The following is a 14,768-nucleotide window of genomic DNA, read 5'->3' as shown; positions in this document are numbered from 1 at the left end:
GAAATATGCAGCCCTTCCAAGGCCACACGGGGAAAGCCAATTCAGAAGCAGAATGTCTTAGGTCGGGAAGATTATAAATTTCAATCTTCCCTAAAATCTCTCCGTTACATCTCAGTTCCCAATCATCCAAATTAGTTTCGTCGTTCTGCTGACCCGAAACTAGTAACTTCTCCACGATCGATTCCAACTCGTTAGTGAGTTTTAGAGTCCTCGTCTCTGTCCACACCAACAGTCTGAGTGTTCATTAGTTCGTCCAAGTCCGTCACAAATTTGTCGATAAGCCAGGAATCCACAAGCTCCAAACAGCAGTTGATAAGGAGGAGGGTTATCCCCCCTCACCCTCTTGAATAATTAAAATTAATAATGACTTAGGTTTAAATAATTAAACTTAAATTACTTTTAATTCAATTTAATCAAAAAATAATTACACTTAACTATTTTAATTAAGTTTTTATTGGTTTAGTCTTTAGACCACCATTCTCGTAAGCAGTGTACCTATATGTATCTTAAGCGTTTGTCATCTGATGTGTGATTTGTTTTAAATTTTTACTGCGCTCATTTATAGTTATTTATTTATTAGGTATGTATATATTTTACAAACTTTGTATTTGTTATCTGAGATGGAGTGGCTTTCAACAACTAAGCAATTTCTCCTTTGGAATCAATAAAATTTATTCTATTATATTCTATTAGTTAGAATGTAATAGTGGAGCTGCTGTGCAGCACACTACATAATAACCTGTTATAGATGTTAAATAGTTAGATATTATTAGGGTTTACTTAGTAAAATGTTACTAATAAAATTAGTAAAATGTCCCTTTTTAACTTTGAGCCCTTGCCCCTCCAAAGATCTCAGCACGGCCCTGTTGGGAACACAAAGATTCAAGACAACTTTAATCTCTGATATATAATTTCAGATTTTTACACTAACAGAAAACATATTTGCTGTCATTCCAAGTAGCTGTTGTGTAAGGAGGGGAAATGACAGTTAATGACACAATGCATTACTTAAATTGTTCTACTTTTTAACTTCAAATTATCATTTTGCAACATTTTGCATTTTGGCTCCATGGAGTTTGTATTTGTTGTTTACAAATTGGGAGTGCTGGAAAGTTCTATTCAACTTCCTCAGACATTGTATTTGTTTTTTCTAACTGATCGTTTTGTCCTTTGATAGATCTCACCCCACTAATCAAAGGAACAACTTTACCATGTCCTCAGTTAAGACCAGCGAACATAAATCTTCCACCAAAACTGAATGAAAGTCCATGGTAAAACAAATTGTCAAGTAACACCTTCTAAGTTGTACTCAGTCCTCCTCAGTCTTCACCTGGTTGTTGACTACATACATTCAAAGTGCAGTAAAATAACAGGGTGAATTTTACTAGTACTGCACTAAATATGGCAGGTGAATTAAAACATGTAGCTTCATTACTTGTTTCTAAATACATACAACTTTAGTTTTCAATAAAATAAGTGCCTGATTTTTGAAAAAAAAAAAAAAGTTTATTCATTAAGAGGAAACAGATCCTCACTACATCATCATTGAAAAAAATATTAGCTAAATTACAGAATTTGACATTGCATTAGAATTAAATTATATTAATGACATTGAGACTTAATTAAACTTAATACAGGATGACTGAATTGATGTATATTCTAAGGATGTTTTTCTTTCTCTTGTAGCATTTTTTCCTTCTCTCCTGGTATGGTGGCCTCTCCCATCCTCTCTGTCCTGCTGGCACTGATTCTTCTGCTGTCATGTAACTGATGTTGCCCTGTCGAATCACTTCGATGTTATCTTTGAAAGTTCTTTATCCGTTAACCCACTTGGACAAACAGCTACTGTCACAAAATGTTATCAGAAAACACAGCAGAAACATTTAATCAAATCTATTTTTCTTCCTCACACTTAAGCTGTAATGACGTAGATAAGTTGGTAGATGTTTTTCAGTCTAAAATTTCAGATATCATTGATTGCATTACCCCCATTAAATTGAAGGTTGTCTGGTAGGAAAAAATCTCCATGGAGAAATGCACAAATAGTTCAATCTGCAAGACAACTCTGCTGTAGGGCCGATTGAAAATGACGTAAAACTCAACTTCCAAATCACTGAACGGTTTAGCACCACAATACATTAAAGATCTGTTGCTGTTGTACCAACCGTCTAGACCCCTCCCCTCAGGTCTTCTGGTTCTGGTCTGCTCTGCATCCCCAGAACCAGAACTAAACGAAGGGAATGAAAGGGCACTTAGCTTCTATGCACCACAAATTTGAAACAAACTTCCAGAAAACTGTAAAACAGCTGAATCACTAAGTGCCTTTAAATCTCGATTTAAAACCCACCTGCTCAGAGTTGCTTATGGCTAAATAAGGGTTAGAGTCCCAGTTGACGGTATTTCAACTAAAGTCCTAAAGGGTTAGAGTCCAAGTTAAACGGCGTTTTAACTAAAGTTCTAAAGGGTTAAAAAAGGGGTATTATTGTTTATTCAATGTTACATGACCGTGTTTTTGTTTTTAATGATGTAAAGCACTTTGAAATGCTTTGTTGCTGAAATGTGCTATACAAATAAAATTTTATCGATTGATAGATGATGTACTCCTTCCAAATAAACCTTCTGTGTCTGCATAGGCAGCCAAATAATTAGGAATCTCTCAGAGCTATGGGAGAAATTATTCCCATAGCTGTTATAATGAACAGTTATAACACTGTTCACTATAACAGTGTTATAACATTACACTGTTATAAAGACAGCATAAGTTGATATCTTGTCCTAAAAGTTCTGAACTCTGTGCAACAAATTGGGAAGCTGTGTATTACTTTGCTTATTTTTTCTTAAAGTCTCAGATGTTTTTAAGTTATGTCTGAATTTGTAGCTTCTATTCAACAATATTTGGTGACGGGACTTTATTTTTATTAAACATGTATCTGCAGATTATTGAAGATTCCTGCAAAACCTGATTGAAGTATGAATTTGTTTTTATAACTATTGAAGCTATTGAATTTCTGAATCAAACCCATATTATGGAAAATTGTTTTTTTGCACAAATATTTAACCACATGCTAATATATTTAAACATGGGGGCTTGGTGGCTTAATGGTAAAGGATATGTGCGATCTTTAGCTTTGCTAAAGCTGGACAAGTGAATTATACTAATAAAAATCCACATTAGTCGTATGTCGTATTTTTTTATCAAACACATTTCAGATTTTAATTTCACTGCACACACAAAAACAATCTAACAATTTCTTTACCAGAGTTGGTGATGCTGCCACCATCTTTGAGATTATGTATTATTTCAAATAACACATTCTCCTTTGAGATTCTTTTCCAGACTTGGAGGTTTTATTTGAAAGAAAAAACCTCAATGGTCCATATATATGGAAAAAGTTAAGTTGTGGTCATATGAACATAACCAACACAGGTCAACTTCTTTGAACAATTCATGCCTTATTCATTCACTGGTGTTGGAGAAATATCCACTTTTTTATCTAATATCTTTCTACAGGTATTAGTGACTTTCTTTTCTATTGCTAAAGTTTATTTACAATGCTGTGTAAGTTTTTTTGCATTCTTGTCCTCATTGATACTTTTGTACAGTGAGCTAACTTTATCTTATTTGAAGGACACAAATAAGCAAATATCAATAAACACCTGCTAAAACAACTGAATTTTATTCATAGTTCATCACATTCTCTATATTCAGTGTTTGATATGAACTCAAGAAGGCTGAATGTACAAAGTATTAGTTTAAGTTTGTGCACATGGAGTACAAGTAGCCAGTTCACTAAAACTCTATAGTTTCCCTTTAATGTCTTTCATATGGATGTGCAATTCAAAAAGGAAAACCTGTCATGTGAACAGGAGTACACTTTGGCACTGTATCTAGAGTTACTTTCTCTGCAGATTATTTTAAGTAGTACAGATCTTTGAATCCATGGTCTGCACTCCAAATCTAAATAGAAACCGTTTCATTTTATCAATTAACAATTTAATAAGATATATAACTGAATTACTAGAAATGGAACTTCTGCGCAAAACAAAAGCAGATTGAAAACGCAATGTAAATGCCAGCAAGTATTGCGAGTAATTCATAAATGAAGAGTATTGGGAAACATATATAACTGGTATATAGAATACCTGAAATGGCTGTGCAGTTTTAGCATAGCTAAAACTGAAAGCTTTAGCAAAAGAAAAGATTGAAGCCTAATTTTATTAGTAATACAGTGTCCCATTAGATCTGACAAAATAAATGCCAACAGACACTGGTTTCCAATATACTGTATGTTAATAATTTGCTTTGTGTGCATTGATATTAAATAAATATAATAAAATTCACATAAAATGTAAAAGTAATTGCTTTATTGTACATAGGCTATCAGGTCTATACTGACACAGCTGTAAAATGATTTTTCCTTGAACATTCTACAATGATCAGAACACAAGCTGCTGCAACATCCACAATCCTGTGCAAAAGTTTTGAACCATTTCTTATTCCTTTATAATTTCATTTTAAAGGAGCCAGATTCTTGTGATCTCTATCAACTCTTCTCCAGTCTTCCTGAAGGTTTTTCTTTCAACCATCACTGCTTTTTAACTTCTTTCCAAAAGAAAACTACAGAAAGACCGGAAGACTGTGGAATGACCATTTCACAAGATTACAAGAAAGTCTAGTTGCTTAGAAGAAAAATATAGAAAAACTGTATAAAGTTAGTGGGATTCATCCCAAAAAATATTTACAACAATGTCTCCCTGCATAATAGGAAAAGCCTAAAGTGGAAAAAGTGGTAAAGAATGTCTCTAAAGAGTAAAATGGCTGCTAAACACTGATGAATAACAAGATGTCCAAGAGGGTTTTTGTTTTTATTTTCTTGACTCTACCGGTGTATCTTGCATATAGCTGATTTGAGTCCCGTCCTCTTGTATTTCACTACCTGCTTCTCTTTCTTACAAGACTGTTTGCGTTGAGTCAGTGGTGCTGTTTGTGTTGGGTTTCTGCTCAGTGGTCACTGAACTCACTGCTGCCTGCTCCACTCTGCTGGTGTTTTCACCGTTCATCGCTGGTTGGCGATCTGGTTGGGCGGCAGTAGTCGGTGGGGGTGAAACCACCAGCCTCTCAATGGGCCCATTGGCTGTTCTGTCTGTCACAATGAGGTAATTCGGCTCCGGCTGGAGAGCGCTGGAGCGGCGCTGCAGTGCATGCTGGGTACATGAGAAAGAGCGCTGCCGGGGGGCTGGCTGGGGAGAGAGGAAGTGAGGTGTAGTGGCTCGGGGGTTTTCGTGATGCCGGTCACGATCCTCGTCTTCTGATGTCACCTCCTGTAAGGTACTGATTGGCCGAGGGGAACGACCCATGACTCTTGGAGGAACGAGCGCCGTGGCTGATTGGTTGAGCTGGGGTCTCCAATTCTGGGGCGGTGGGTACTGCATTCGGCCCATTGACCAATCACTGGCAACAAAGAAAAGTCATGAAAACATGATCAAATTGATGAAGGCATCAAAGACTTATGGTGAACAACTTAAATTAAGAAAAACAGAATCCTTTTATTATCTCCATTGTATGACTGAAAACATCGCAATATAAGGGTTACATATCAGTTGATATTGATCATTTTTGATTTTTTTGTTTTTCTTCTCGAGCTGTTGTAATCATTCTCTCCTTTCACTCCACCTCATTCTTTTTATTCTGAAGCAGCTATGAGGAGGTGAAACATGAAACTGCTGCTGCGCAAGTTACTCAACAGGTTGTTGCTCGGTAACCAAAGAGAGAGTGAATTAGTCAATGCAACCAACCTGAACCTTGCTTTGCTGACCATTAGTGATCATTTGTAATCACTAAATTGTTTGGTTAGTCTATCAAAATAACGACGTGCGTCTGAGTCAAATTTCTGAAAGCTTACTTCTGAGGTGGTGAGGTCATATCTCGATGGGCTATCATCCCAGAGAATGAGGCACTTCTTCCAGGGAGACCCTGAGAACTGACCCACGGCGAGTACATCAGAGCACGCTCCTCCCACATCACATCGTTGGCTGTGTTAACAGGAACAGGTCCTCTCTGGATCTGGTGGGCCAGCAAGAGCTCCAGGACCTGATGGTGCATGGCCTCTCTGGCCACATCGATGGGACGACGGCCCCTCCGGTCATGCAGCTCCAGGTTGGCTCCATGAAGCAGGAGAAGCCTGGAAGTGTCATAACAACCATGGAGGGAGGAGAGGAAGAGCGCTGTCTCACCCTAACAGAAAAAAAAATAATTGTACAAAAGCGACTGTACTCAAAATCATTTATTACATATAATCTTTTGATGATAAAACTATAAACTGATACAGTGCCTTTCAAAAACACTTATACCCCTTCAACTTTCAGGCATTCTGCCAACTTACAGCCACAAACCAAAGGAAACTGGTTGCACTGAATTTTATTTAGGGGTAGCTAACTAAAGTGGGATAGAATTAAAATCAATATTGAAACACATTTTCAAAAGAATTTGCACAAAAATGCTCAAATGTTTGTACCATTTCTCGTTTGTGTCCTACTTTGCATTGCTGTGAACCAAATCCCCCAAATAACATATTCAAGTTTGCAGCTATCACATAAAAATGTGCAGAGGTTTAACAGGTGGGAATTCTTTCCAGGACAATGTCTGGATAATAAATCTTAGTCACATACCTTGTTGTCTTGTAGGTCCACAGCGGCTCCATAGCGAATGAGGGTCCTTGCTAGGGAGAGGTGATTTACTGAGCATGCCCAGTGTAGGGCTGATCTCCCTGAGAGACAAGTGTGAGTGGAGGGGAGGTGAGGGAGTAAGTCAGCCAGTGAACAACCATTACACAACAGAGTTAAGCCCAGATGGTAAGGAGATGGGGGATGAAGAGGGAGGACACCTCTAATTAGGGGAGGAAGGGGGTGATGAGACAGGAGGACAGAGGGTTGAAGACAAAGAAAAGGACAGAAGAGCTGAAGCAAGGAGAAAGATGAACCACAAAGCTAATATATCCATCAACACAAGAATATTAACTTTGCTCTGAGTCAGAAGAAGAGAGGAGGGGAGCTGGAGAAGGACAGGTAGGAGGGACAGAAGGGACACAAAAAGAGGATGTGAGAGAGACGGGGTAAGTCACAACTTACTCGACCCCCTCAGTGTCAGAAAAAGATGACTGTGAATAAACTCTCTAAATGAGGACTGGGGGCTGAGGTACATTATCAAGCCCCAGCATTACCAGTATGATCTGTGTTGTTCACTGGAACTCCAGCTTGCAACAGCTCCAGAACCACTCTGTCCAGCCCACTGCGCACAGCTCGGATCAGAACCACAGACCCATCTGGACCACACCACTCTGCTGACTGCCAACAGAACATTACTAGGATAAACGTTTGACTTCACCCACAATACACATTTGGTTTTTAGCTTAACTACTTGCAATGACTGACCTGCTGAGGGGGACTGAGCAAAGGAGGAGGCATGGCATTCCTTTCCCATCCTCTAGGTGGAGCTGCTTAAGAGAAAGTTCAGAATGCATGATTCTCATTCAAATGGTAATAGTAAAAGGCATTTGAATCTTAAAAACATTTTTTTCTTTTATTAAAACAGCTTTATGCAAGGTCCTATATGATTACTGTAGGGACTGTGTGTTTACTGTATTTTGCGAATAAGTGTTTACATTTTATATATTTATAAATTTACACTCAGTGATGAGAAATTATACTGTCATACTCACTCAGGGCATAAACTGTGAGCTAAATTCATCCTCAAGTGTAAACAAATTACACAACACATATATTCTAATTTAAAATCAAGAATGAAGCAAAATGGAAACTAAATCCTCTTCTGCTTTTATTGGATTCAAGAGTTACAAAAAGCTTTTTTCCTAGTGGAAAACTTTCAGGACAGTTTTGAATCCTTCTGGCAAATTCGCTCCAAGATCAGAGGAAGGGATGATCTTGGAGCACAACAATAACTTCACTTTAGGTGCTGTAGACTTTAGTTATCATGTTGAATGTTAAAGTTATTGTCAAGACAGTTAGCAAAACATTCCAGGAGAAGTTGTGTTCTTTCTAAAACAAATATGACAGATTACGTTGTATTGGCCTGCGGGTTTGAGCAGCTCCAGGCCGAAAGTGTCTCTGGTCCGCGGTCCTGTGGTCACAGATGGAGGGAACCTCCTGTTGCCTGGAGCATCTTATGTTGATGTCCTCCATTGAGCTTTGGGTAAAATCTGTGTCACTTCCTGGCTCTTGGTCCCTTTTCAAAGGCCTGTAAGCCAAGACAGTATTATGAAATCATATATTTCCAATATATCTGGTTACAATTTGTTTGTTAGTTTTCCTTTTTCCCCACTTTTTTATCCGGAAGTGCCCAGGGAGCTCTGCAGTACATGTACAGTAGATTTCTGGATTATGTTGATTTTGGGAAACAGTTGCATCTAACAACTATAGGAACAAATTACCATAAGAGTAAATACAATGATCTTAATCTTTCTTTAGAAGACATTTTTGGACACTGGTAAGCATTCGAAAGCTCTTTAATAATTTCTTGAGTTCTTCTGTTTGCCTTGATTATTGACTATTTGTCTAAATGTTCTTTGAGATCAGTACTGTAGTTTTTAAATGAATTGATCCTAAGAAAATACAAGGACACTTGTCCTAAATTTAGATTTTTCATAAAAATAAAGCTTTTCTTTCTTTCCAATCCATCCATCCAATTCAATAATTACAAGAATTTGTCAACTTTGTTATGTTCACCGTTTTGCTGTTATCTTATTTTGGGCTAAACAATCCCATCTAGTGGTCATTCTTGGTAGTTATAAAAAGCAATAGAAGTAGTATAGTTGCAGCCACATTGCAGTTCCTCAGCTCTGCTTATGTTGTTTTCTTGCCTGCTAAACCATCATCTGTAAGTATTATAAGTGGAATTAATTACATATGAGAATAGTTATTGCAGACATCTCCATTTGTAGAGAAATTGTGTATTTTTATGGTAGTAGTAAACTCGGCCTGTTGCTAAGCTAACTCGGACCTCTAGTCTGTGTATAAAAATGGTGTGTGCAGTGATTTTGACGTTGTTACTGCACGAATGATACTTGTATGTATTCCTTTGTTTATCCTGTTACACTTTCACAAAAAATTGATGTCAGTAAATTCTTCAAGATGTCAACCCTGAGTCTGGAGTTTCTGCATTCATTCTGTTTAGCTGTTTGGATAGCTAGTGTCATTTGTGGTTGAGTGATTATTAATAATTGTCATATAGCTCTATTAAACAGGTCATATAGCTCTATTAAACAGGATAAAATTCTACAAAATAATAAATCAACACAAGCAAGTTGATTTATTTATATATATGACCATATCCTAATTCCACCTCAAACAATTAATCTTAATGTGGAGGAGTATTGACTGTTCTCCTGGCTACCCCAGATGATGGAGCTCCTCCAGCGGACACTAACTTTAGCTCAACAAAACACATCTGTAGGACAATCAAACTCCATTGACTCCTACTAAGACTTTGAGGATGAACGGTCAATTTGAGCATTCTTTGTTGCATTAAAAAGAAACCGTCTGAGAGAAATTGAGATACGATATCACTGAAGATACCTATCGGTATCATAAATAAACCATGCAATGAGCAGTGTACTATGTAACATTTTAAGTCACATCTTAGTGCTTTGTTGTATTTCTTAAAATGTTGTAAAACTCTGAATTTAATGTGAAATAAATATATACATTTAGAACACAATTTCTAAATGTGTTCCAAAATGAGAAGCTTTGACAATCAAAAATAAAATTTAGCCACAATCATAAAAAAGCAGAGGACAAATGTTTTGGTTACACAGCTCTTTCAGACCACATCACAATCTTTAGGAGCAGCAACACTTACCGCATTCGTATGGCATCCTCCCCTAACGGTTCCCTCCTTCTCTTTTTCTCTGCTTCCTTGTATTTCTTTTTCTTCCGAAGGCTAATTTTGTCTTTCTCTCTGTTATATCGAACTCGTTGCTCTTGGTGTGGTGTGTGTTGCATCCAGGCCTTGGATTTGCTGCTGTCATCATCGTTAGCAACTTTAGACCGATGTCTCACCCTAACACTGCCGTTGTTCTCTGATCGCTGCAATCTCATCTTCCTCATCACCAGAAAGACCACCAGAGGAATCAAAATCAGAAGTCCAACTGCAATGGCAGCCACAGCCCAAATCCAGGCAGGGGTTTGCTCTTTGAATGAAATAATGGAAACATTAAGATATACAAGTAAATAAAAGTAGCACCAGTTATCTAAGATAATTTTACCTCTGATGAAAGGAGCATTTAATCTAAAAAATCCATTTAATAATTTAAGATTAATTTATTTCTACAATTTATTTATACCTCTACTTTATGAAGACATTGAAAATCATCTTTGTGCTGATACCTTTTTTTATTTGATTGTGAATACAATTCAAAGAAATTCACACCCCAGTCTGCACACCAGGAAAACAAAGCTGTTTTATATTGTTTTGATTGGCTACATTTGGAGTATGGAAGTGTGTGTGAGCGTGTGTGTAGGTGACGGGAAACAAGAGCCTACCTTCAACTTCCACTTGTTCCTCTCTGCTTCCTATTTCCTCTTGGACACCTCTGATGCCGATAATGACTTGCAGCTCCAATGCGACTTGCGGGTCCTGCAGAATTGGGAACGTCGAAGGCTTTGACATTATCACTGCATGTAGGAAACTGCCGGCTTCAGTAGCGTACGGGAAACAGGTAGATGACCTGGAGCAAGGCCTGTTGTCGACTTGTAGGAACAGGAGGGAACTACAGAGGAGACAGGAGAAGTTTGGTACAAAAGAGCAGGTACCTCTTAAATGTTATACCTTTCATGCGCTTAATGAAGATCCACAAGGTGTTGTCTTTGCCACCCTTAGTTTTACATGTTTGCTCAGTTTAGGTTGTCTTTATAAACGATTTAAGTAGTCCACCTCACTCCACTAGGAGTGACCCACAGTTATGTACTTCATTTTTATATTGATTAGTGATAATAAAGTATTTCTCATATAGCTGTGGACCAACTTCGCTTGTTGTATTTTTAAGTCAATACAACTAATCTTTTTGGTTGAATTGGATTAAGTATTTAACCCTACCATACTCTAATTAATTAATAATTCTCCAGGTTTCTGCACATTTTTAAGTTAACCAAGGTAGCAATGCAATTGAATTTAAGCCTTATTACTTTGAAGATGCAACAGCTTTGGACACAAATATCTTGCTGCTGTTGCAAATTTGAACCAAATTATCTTTAACATTTAACTAACAGTTACTTAATTTAGCTTTTCTTGTAATTTCTGCTTGTTGGGCTTTTAAGTTATACAGAGATATTTGTTAATTGCTCCATGACAAAGCTTAAGGTTGCCCTGCTTGGATTAATGGAGGTCTTCAAGGCAGTCCAGTTGGTACCCTTACATTTTATGTGTTATTATATAGGAACTGAAACCATTTTTATGTATATAAAATGTTTGAGGTTGTTTTAGGCAGTCTTGCCAAATGCTTAATTTTTAATGTATAATCTATCATATCACTTACTGTTTCATTAAGCTTACTTTACATAACTAACTTTGTCTTTAATATTATTACTGTTAAAATAAGAAAATGGTGTGGTCTCAAATCCCACACGTATTACCTACCCATTAGAGTCTGTTGGTGAAGAGTGAGCCAGCATGTCGGCAAACTTCTGAGGGTAAATGTCAAACAAGTTCAAGTTTGTTGCAAGGGAAATGTTTCCCCTCAGTTTGAGGGGTGACTGCAGGAAGACACTGAGTGTCCAGAGTAGAGGTGTGACAGCGAGGGAGAGATTTTGCTTTGGGATCTTGGTGTGAAGAAGCAGGGTGCCTTTGGCCCACTGAGGGCTCTGCTCTCTGAAGCAGTCACTTCCATCCCATCCACAGTCAGCGTTGTTGCAGCCCTGGTCACAGCGATTGCTGGCATAATAAGCTCGACAATACTGAGTGTATCCTCGACTGAGAGATGTGATGAATGGGGAACAAAGGCGTGAGAAGAGAAGGAAAATTAGTGACAGAAATGATAGCATCATAATAATAAAGTGTTTAAGCACACTCTCTAATTTTACAAATATCTGCACCAGGTCGTATGTAAAATAAATCCTCCAGGTAATGTTTTTTCATCATCTGTTGATATGTGACATCTTAATAATAGAAGAGGAAATGCTTATTTTACACCACTAAAATCCAGCCTATTAAGCTAAAAGGGTTTCCATAATTTACAGTTCAAAACGTTAATTTAGTCACAAAGGTTTTTTTACTTGCAGTGAACCCGATTCTTCAGGCAGTCAAATCCGTCTCGAAGGCAACGTGACTCCATGCATTCTCGGTTACATGTCCCATCTCCAAACTTCTCCTTGCAATTGTTCTCGCGACACTGGTCCCATGGATCACTGGACCCAGCTGCTGAGATTATTACGGATTAGGATGAATGATAAAGCTGACACAAACAGCAATTAGAGGCTTGTTGAAATAAACCTTTCATACATCATTTTACTCAGTTTCCAAAAAAGACAAACTGGTTTTATGAGGTATTTAATTGCATACTGCAGCTAATTTCTTTTAACAGAAGGATACAATCTTGCAGCAGACAGATTTATCTGAAAACAACATACATGTACACTAACAAGGCGTAATATTATGACTGCTGTCCTTTCAGTTGATGATCTTTCTGCTATTAAAACAATCGTGCCCTTTTGAGGCGTGGTCTTTTTTAGACCCCTGATTGCGTGTTGTGGTATCTGACACCAATGTTAGCAGCAGTCAAGTGGCGGTCCTTTATGAATCAATCCATATTAATCAATTGGATTAATATCTGAGGAATTTGAAGGCCAAATCAACACCTCTTGGTTGTTCCCTCATTACTGAACCATTTTTACTCTATGGCTGTGAGCATTATCCTGCTGGAAGAGGTCAAAGACACTAGAATACGTATGTACCCTTTTACAGAGGGTTTACATGGTGTGCAACAATGATTAAAAATGTATGTATCAAGCTAGAATCTATATGGTTTCCAAGTAGAACATTGATAAAACATCACACTGCCTCCACTGGCTTGCCATCTTTTAAGTGAACAACACACATTCACTCAGATGCAATTCCAAAACCATCTATCAGACCAGAACATGACCCAGTTCTGAGTTCATATGTCCAAATGTTTGTTGTTTTGGGGAGTGAACAGGGGTCAGCATGCACTCTGAGAGACCCATAACTATACAGACCAAAGGGCAACACCGGCAACAGTTCACCATGGTGCCTTCCCTGGATTGATTTTGATGGACGTTAATCACTACAAACCAGAAACAAACCACAATCACATCAGATTTGGATATTGTCTAACCAAACTGTCTAACAGGCACAATTTGGCCTTGGCAAACTCTCTCAAATCCTTAGTTTGGTACATTTTTGAAATTATTTAGCTGATTATTTTAAGGGCAAAGAGGTCATGATGTGCCCATTTAGTGCATTTCTGAATGAATAACCTGGGGAGAACAATACCCCCACATTCACACCTAACTGTGCAAATATAAATTAACCCGAACAACTGGGGTGGGGTTAATGTATTTGTGTATATAACCTTAGCTTTTCAAACCAAAGTGTTTTTATCAGATGGCTGGTTCTTCCATGCATTCAACTACTTATTGTTTCAAGCCATCAGCAACTATTCACCACAATGCAGGTCAAGCCACGCAAGGTGGGTCGCAATACAGCCAGCTAAAGGGGACAGGAAATGGGCCCGACATAAACAGGAAGTTTCCAGAAGGAGCGAATAGCCAAAGGAAACGGAGTGGGCTGGGAACTTGATAAAGGTCGAAGGTTGTCACCAAGGCAATGTGGAATGTGATGGAGTTGGACAATGGGCTTGGCAGGTGTTAGCAAGACCATAAAGGGAAAAGAGCCCGTTGACAATAGAGCTGAAATTAGATGACTACTTCACTATGATTCATTAGGACAGTAAAATGTGATACAAAAAGAATTAAATACTAACCCTCATTTTTATGTAAATACACATTTAGAGAATCTCAGAAAACCTGTTACTGATTGTGAAGCCTAAATATTCACTTAAACTTTAGCAGAACAGTAATAGCAGTTAAAATGAGAATCATTTTTTCTACACAGTAAATGCTAATTTTCTTAGACTCTTATTTGAGGACCTCCAGCCATGTGAACAGGAAAACGGAGAGCTGGTACATTAAAATATGATTTTATGAAATATTTAGCCAAACTCACCTTGAGACGTGCAACTCAATCCCAACAGGACAAACATCCTGAGACTCAGCATGTTCACGTCACGTTCTTCTGTAAACCTGCGTTTGAAAGATCTTCTAATCTATCCCTGATCCATCACATCAAGAACATCTTGAGGTCTTGCTGCTCGCGCTAAGCGAAGTCACCAAATGTCATCACCGCTACATCAGCCACCCTGCTCACTCTATTCGCTCACTCCTTTTTTTTTTTTCAGAGGCCCTGCGGATATCTGGACAACTTCCTGCCACTGTGTGCAGAAGAATAGGAAGGGCGCTAACCCCTGTGTGCCTCTGTGTGTGTTTTTGCAGTAATGTGACTGGAGAACTGCTAGGAGGGCTATTTCTTCATGTCGTGAGGACGCAGCGTGGTTTGAATTTGATTTTTGAATCTAAACACACACACATATCCAGAAATAATGACCATGCCCTTTCTGTAAGATAAATCAGTAAATGTTGTCAAATATACCACAAATGTTCTAAGTCTGATCTCATTTTGA

The 14,768-nt window shown here is 38.0% G+C and overlaps 1 protein-coding gene and 1 pseudogene across 3 annotated transcripts; one reads left to right on the top strand and one right to left on the bottom strand.

Moving 5' to 3' along the window:
• The window catches only part of LOC103477875 (meprin A subunit beta-like), a 33,814-nt pseudogene extending 32,043 nt beyond the window's left edge, over positions 1-1,771 (top strand).
• Positions 1,772-4,869: 3,098 nt separating this feature from the next.
• Positions 4,870-14,471, bottom strand: notchl (notch receptor, like). 3 transcript variants are annotated; one of them, XM_017309257.1, is made up of 11 exons: positions 14,255-14,471; positions 12,286-12,430; positions 11,651-11,983; positions 10,558-10,784; positions 9,875-10,205; positions 8,079-8,254; positions 7,432-7,496; positions 7,221-7,344; positions 6,670-6,767; positions 5,904-6,235; positions 4,870-5,452 (listed from the first exon to the last, which is right to left on the bottom strand). In XM_017309257.1, exons 1-11 carry the CDS (start codon positions 14,304-14,306, stop codon positions 4,951-4,953), a joined length of 2,385 nt encoding a protein of 794 aa, XP_017164746.1. In that variant the 5' UTR covers positions 14,307-14,471; the 3' UTR covers positions 4,870-4,950. The 3 variants fall into 3 exon arrangements, with proteins under 3 accessions (XP_017164746.1, XP_008429396.1, XP_017164747.1); XM_008431174.2 differs by having other exon boundaries at positions 7,432-7,493; positions 14,255-14,470; XM_017309258.1 differs by having other exon boundaries at positions 12,286-12,427; positions 14,255-14,470.
• Between the last annotated feature and the right edge of the window lie 297 nt (positions 14,472-14,768).

This window comes from Poecilia reticulata, linkage group LG16 (genome assembly GCF_000633615.1).
Source record: "Poecilia reticulata strain Guanapo linkage group LG16, Guppy_female_1.0+MT, whole genome shotgun sequence".
Lineage (NCBI taxonomy): Eukaryota > Metazoa > Chordata > Actinopteri > Cyprinodontiformes > Poeciliidae > Poecilia > Poecilia reticulata.
Note: the sequence above shows the minus strand (reverse complement) of the source record. Positions and strands in the feature narration are given on the sequence as shown.